This window comes from Chanodichthys erythropterus, chromosome 18, assembly GCF_024489055.1.
Source record: "Chanodichthys erythropterus isolate Z2021 chromosome 18, ASM2448905v1, whole genome shotgun sequence".
NCBI lineage: Eukaryota > Metazoa > Chordata > Actinopteri > Cypriniformes > Xenocyprididae > Chanodichthys > Chanodichthys erythropterus.
This window is the reverse complement of record NC_090238.1, coordinates 39,588,998-39,595,591: the sequence shown is the minus strand read 5'-3', so window position 1 is coordinate 39,595,591 and position 6,594 is coordinate 39,588,998. Positions and strand designations below refer to the sequence as shown.

Below are 6,594 nucleotides of genomic sequence, written 5' to 3'. Positions count from 1 at the left end.
CCAGAATGTGTGTGTGAAGTTTCAGCTCAAAATCCCCCACAGATCATTTATTATAGCTTGTCAAATTTGAGCAAAAACACGCCGTTTTTGTGTGTGTCCCTTTAAATGCAAATGAGCTCCACTTTCCAGAAGAGGGCGGAGCTTTAACAGCTCAACAACAACAAAGCTGGAGAATCTCACGCAGCCAAAATGAGGAAAGTGTTCAGCCTTACATTGTTCAAACCGGAGTCGACACTGATGGAGAGACTCAGGAAGAAGTTACAACTTTTAGACGTTTCTGAATGGTTAGTGGATAAATTGATGTAGTTGCTGTGGAGTTGATTCAACTCATCCACTAGCATGTGCCGTCATGTTCATCTTTTGTGTTGAATTGACCCTCGTTTGGCGTAAAATGACGGCATGACAACAACACTCGACTACAACAACTCTTCCTCTTCTCTAAAGCAGCCCAACATGGCCCCGCCCCCTTTGTTGTGTGTCCTCAGGGGCGGGGTTTATGTAAATTTTAGGGTTAGTGATGTCACTAACCCAGGAAGAAGCTCGTTGTAGTCCTTACCAGCCGTTTAAAATCAATTTCTGTAAAAGAAAATCTCTCTCTTTGCATTGAACTTTGAGTGTCGTAACTTTGCAGATGTTGTTTATGATCAAACAGCAACATTACACATTAACTAAAGTTACAAAAGTCAAATCATAATCAACCACCCCTTTAATAAGAAAAAATGACTTGAAATTCCTACATTCTGGAACCAAATCTCATGCAGAAGAGAGATGATCTGATTATGTTTAACGTCACATCATCAGCGTCACTGTGCTTTCAGCAGGCCGAGCTCGGCTCGCAGATAAACGATGATTAATAATGGAAGCAGCGATGACGTCAGAGAACAGGACTTTAGCGCTCATGCTAATACTCACTGGAGAAGTGCATGATGGGAGTGATAAGGTAAAAGGCTGAAGCGGTTCCCTGGCAGCGCTGATCATGTACAAATCCTGAATATAAAGTGAATCTTCCAGATGGCCTGAATTAAACAGACAATCACTGCTTCTGGAAACACATGATTATCTTACGGGGAAACTGTTGATTTCACAAATAAGTGTGTGTGTGTGTGTGTGTGTGTTGATCAGGGTTAATTTCAGGTCATATGGATTAATCACAGGAATAACAGCATTCATTCTGTGTACATGTGACAGTTCAAGAAGAGTCAATACTGAACTAAACACACACACACACACACACATGAAGATGAAACTGTAAATCAAGTCTTTCAGTATTTTCTGACAGCTCAGATATTGTTCATCCAATAAAAGGAAAAGCAAGTCAAAAGTTCTTTATAGTTTTGCAGGGAAAACAGTAACCAAGCAACTGGAAAAGACATTTTACTTTAGACTGAGAGGCAAAAACACTATAATTAGACTTCAGCAGCAGAACCGGTGTCATATGAGCCCAATCCATCAGAACATCCATAATCCAGAACTAAAGTGATGATTGGGTTCAAAACTCAAGCACTGACCAGCTAATGTTGAGCTTCTAACAAAAGCCATCAGGTGATGTTTCATGAATATCTGCATTCAGTAGCTGTGCTTCCTTACAAATATTGTCATGCAAAGTTTGGGATATTGCATAAAAAAAATGCTGAATGGAAACGGCAAGATGCGCATAAATTCTTAAAATAAAAACCGTATATGCTCTATTGAGGCAGCTAATTTCTTAATCAGATTAGTAGACATGCGCATAAACTACGACAGAAACACATTTACCGAATAAAAACAAAAACCGTCATGTGACCTTGGCTCAGCAGAGGCTGTGATTGGATAACTGCACTAACCAGCGGACCAATCACATCGCAGCATCTCAAATGTTGGTTTGGTGGTTCTGAAACGTCAAAGTCTGTCATCAGAATGATTTGGTTTCATTCCTCCAGAAGCGTCTCACACGATTGTGTTCCCAAACACCAGCATCCGAACACAAGATCACGTGACAGCGTTTATTGTGTTTCGTCTGACGCTCTGAGATGAACTCATTTTTGATGGAGGAGAAAAGAGCCTGATTGAAGAAACTTACAGGTTATTACTGATATTTTGCTCCAGGAAATGATGATTTTGTTCTCTTGAACACATGGGATGGAAACTGCTTTATTCTCAGATGTTTTTTGTCATATTCTAATTTTGTGCACAAGTTAAATTCTCAGATTTGGATGGAAACACAGCTGATGATGACGCTGTTGCACGTCCACTTATTTTTACATAATCACTTAAAATAAGGACAAGCGTGGGTGTTTTTGGACTTTTTTTCCAGAATATGTCCTTGTTTTCTGGTTTCACACGGTTTTCCTAGTGTGTGTGCCTGACAGATGGACAGTTGTGAAATACAATTATTTTTGGTTGAAAACATATTATTTTGCAGCAATTTAGCCAATCTTTTATCTCATATTTTTGTGTGCTTTCTATGTTGCTCAATGACATTCTGCCCCATCGAGTCACAAACACTAACATGAGTCTGTAAATCAGTGTCAGTGATGAATCCATATCTGCGAGAGGTGCGTCTGATCCAGAATGATGCTGCATCACGAAAACATCAAACAGATGATTGACATCAGAGTGAAAATATGTTCAATACTGTATTTGCATCTCCAGATTTCATCAGAAAGATGATGTTCATCTGAACCAGAGTGACTATCAGGATATGTGAAGCAAATAAAGAGTGAATGTGGCTCTTTGAACTGAATCAGTGTTTAATTGAGTCTCATTAACTGAATGATAATTACTGTATAATTCACATACTATCAGCACAACACATGCTGATGAGATATCGTCCACAAGCCTCCAGAGATGAAATGTTTTATTACGAAATGGCTTTGATAAAAAGGAATAATTTACATTTGTCCTGTATTTTAGACATCAGTGTCGATCTTCTGGTTGCGAACCTTTTAAAAATCGACCTTCACACAAAATACAGGAGGGAAAGAGAGCGAGCGTTTGTGCAGGTGTGTGAAAAACTAAAACAGACACGTCATGTGGAAGCTCTTTCTGCCACAGGAAGAACAAAATCATGCTTCTGTAAATCATAATCATGACTTTCTGCTTCATATCTATGACATAAAAAGCTGAAATTATCAGATCAGTAGTCATACTGAGTTATAATTGACAAATTCGAGATTTCAAATTTGAATCAAAATAATGAAATAAAAAGTTGAAATCATGACAGTCATAATTATGAGATAAAAAGTGAAAATTATGAGATAAAAAGTGAAAATTATGAGATAAAAAGACGAGTCAGAAAAAGTCATAATTATGACAAAAATTCAATATTTTGACAAAAAGTCAAAATTATAACCTACTAAGTGATACTTATAAGAAAAAAGTTATGACATACTGTTATAATTGATATAAAATCAAAATTATATTACTAAAATTATGAGATAAGTCAAGAGATAAAATCATGAAATAAAAATTTGACATATAGTCCAAATTATGACATATTTAGTGATAATTATGAGATACTATTATGAGATAAAAAGTCAAAATTATGAGATAAAAGACAACTATTTCATACAGAGTCACAATTATGATATAAAAAGTTTTGAAATGCTGTTGATTTATGTGAAAATAATTATGAGTAATAGTAGAAAAAGTCAAAATCATGACATACTAAATTTTAAAAAGTCATGATTATGAGATAAAAAGTTGACATTGTGATTAAAGTCGAAATTATGAGATAAAAAGTGAAAATTATGATATAAAAACATACTAAGTCAAAATTATGACAAAAATTCGACATTCAAAATTATGACCTAAGTGATAATTATGAGGTAAAAAGTTATGATTTATATAATTTATATAAAATCAAAATGATATCATACTAAAATTATAAATTGAAATTATAACACTAAGTTATAATATACTAAATTATAATTTAATGTCATGATTTTGATTTAAAAGATAAAATGTCATCATTATGAGATGACAAATATTATTCCAAATTATGACATATTTAGTAATAATTATGCCATACTATTATGAGATAAGTCAAAATTATGACTTTAAGTCATAATAAAGGGATAAAAAAATGTTGAAATTATGAGATAAGACAATTATGCAATACTGAGTCATAATTATGTAATTTAAAAATTTAAAAAAAGATTAAGATCGAAAATAATAGTTATGAGAAAAAGTCAAAATCATGACATACTAAATTAGAATTATGAGATTAAAGTCGCAATTATGGGATAAAAAGTCAAAGTTATGACGTACTAAATCATAGTTTTGAGATTAAAGTCGCAATTATGGGATAAAAAGTCAAAGTTATGACGTACTAAATCATAATTTTGAGATTAAAGTCGCAATTATGGGATAAAAAGTCAAAGTTATGACGTACTAAATCATAGTTTTGAGATTAAAGTCGCAATTATGGGATAAAAAGTCAAAGTTATGACGTACTAAATCATAGTCTTGAGATTAAAGTCGCAATTATGGGATAAAAAGTCAAAGTTATGACGTACTAAATCATAGTTTTGAGATTAAAGTCGCAATTATGGGATAAAAAGTCAAAGTTATGACGTACTAAATCATAGTTTTGAGATTAAAGTCGAAATTATGGTATAAAAAGTCAAAGTTATGAAGTACTAAATCATAATTTTGAGATTAAAGTCGAAATTATGGGATAAAAAGTCAAAGTTATGAAGTACTAAATCATAATTTTGAGATTAAAGTCGAAATTATGGGATAAAAAGTCAAAGTTAAGAAGTACTAAATCATAATTATGAGATTACAGTCGAAATTATGGGATAAAAAGTCAAAGTCATGAAGTACTAAATCATAATTTTGAGATTAAAGTCGAAATTATGGGATAAAAAGTCAAAGTTATGAAGTACTAAATCATAATTTTGAGATTAAATTCGCAATTATGGGATAAAAAGTCAAAGTTAAGATGTACTAAATCATAATTTTGAGATTAAATTCGCAATTATGGGATAAAAAGTCAAAGTTAAGATGTACTAAATCATAATTTTGAGATTAAAGTCACAATTATGGGATAAAAAAAAGTTATGAAGTACTAAATGATCATTTTGAGATTAAAGTCGAAATTATGGGATAAAAAGTCAAAGTTATGAAGTACTAAATCATAATTATGAGATTAAAGTCGAAATTATGGTATAAAAAGTCAAAGTTATGAAGTACTAAATGATCATTTTGAGATTAAAGTGGCTATGAGATATTTTTGTGTCTATTATAATTGACAAAAGCGTGATTTTTTCTCCTTCTGTGTCGAGAATGAGCTTCCACAGAAGATGCTCTCGGCTGGAAACAGTCAGGACGAGGTCAGTCGGTCCCGGGAAACTCTTCTCTTCCCGCAGCAGCTCGTGAAAGTCGCCTCACTTCTACAGTCGAATCACGGCATCGCGCAGACGCTCGCGGTACTGATCCAGCCAGTGTCGGAGCTCGGAGATCCGGTATCCCTCCGGTCCCCTGCCGCCCTGATACACCACCTTCCCGTCCTGCACGATATAAAGTCTGTCGAAATAAGCCCCGTACGCGCTGTTGGAAGAGTTCTCCATGCTGTCGGCAACTATCGCGCAGCCCGGCGCCTCGCGCTCCATCAGCCGCGCGGCGCTCAGTCGCTCCTCCAGACTCCGGTGCCTGCGGATCTGATACGGCGCGTCGGAACTGATCCAGCCGTCGGACGGATGCGCCTCTTCGATGTAAACCACCAGAGCATCGGCGATGTCCGCGTACTGAAGCACGAGCCGCTGGAACACCTTCAGGCGCTTCATGAACGGCGGTCAGCTGCAACTGCCGAAATTCAGCACCAGCGGCCGCTGACCGCGCGCGAACTCCAGGATGCGTTTGCGCTTGAGCTCCGCGAGCGGAACCACTTCACTGTTGGGCGCTGCGTGGCCGAGGCGCGCGGACTTCATCCAGTCCAGCTTGTGTCCGTGGAAAACCGCTTTGAGCGACTCCCAGCTGAACATGCGGTTGTTGTCGGAGACGCACAGCGGAGGGTCTTCATCCTCCTCCTCTTCCTCGCCGTGATGGAATAAAACTCTCTTTCTCACGCACAGAAAATCAAGACACCACAGCATGAACGCGGCGACGAGAAATCGCGGTAAGATGACCAAACACACGAGCGCGCTTTTCAGCGCCTTCACCGTATTCATGATCAATCATATGACAGCGAGAGAAAGAGAGAGAGAGAGAGAGAGTTTCTGATGTTCAGCCGCTCAACTTCCCTTTTATATGATGAATGGATGTCAGTCAGTCACTCCGCCTCCAAACACATGCTGGAATAAACCACAGTCAGGAATATCACGCGAAAATGGCATTCCGTCGAGGACCGGAGTGACACCGGATTACATTTGAAAATGAAAACACTCTTGATCGCGTCAAAGACTTCAGAACTTTGTCTGTTGCGCACGAATGGAAGCGCGGCGAAAGTTCATATGATCTGAAGGGACTGGAGCCCGTGAGAGTCGGATCGTGTCATCATCACCTGCAGACACTAGGCGGCGCTCGCGACTCTCACCATCAACTTGGGTCTTGATCGATCTCTGAGCAGCTCAGTTACACACGAATCATTGTGTATTCACTGCCGCCTCACAC

The 6,594-nt window shown here is 37.4% G+C and overlaps 2 protein-coding genes across 2 annotated transcripts in view; one reads left to right on the top strand and one right to left on the bottom strand.

Moving 5' to 3' along the window:
- ppp2r5ca (protein phosphatase 2, regulatory subunit B', gamma a) overlaps positions 1–176 on the top strand; it is a 21,035-nt gene extending 20,859 nt beyond the window's left edge. Inside the window, exon 15 of the mRNA XM_067366800.1 lies at positions 1–176. This exon is cut by the window's left edge and continues 1,205 nt beyond it. The gene's annotated coding sequence lies outside the window, so the exon portion shown is untranslated.
- A 4,039-nt stretch (positions 177–4,215) lies between these two features.
- dio3a (iodothyronine deiodinase 3a) lies at positions 4,216–6,197 on the bottom strand. The gene has a single exon (XM_067367529.1). The coding sequence runs from the start codon at positions 6,150–6,152 to the stop codon at positions 5,376–5,378; it is 777 nt and encodes a 258-aa protein (XP_067223630.1). The 5' UTR covers positions 6,153–6,197; the 3' UTR covers positions 4,216–5,375.
- Positions 6,198–6,594: the final 397 nt, after the last annotated feature.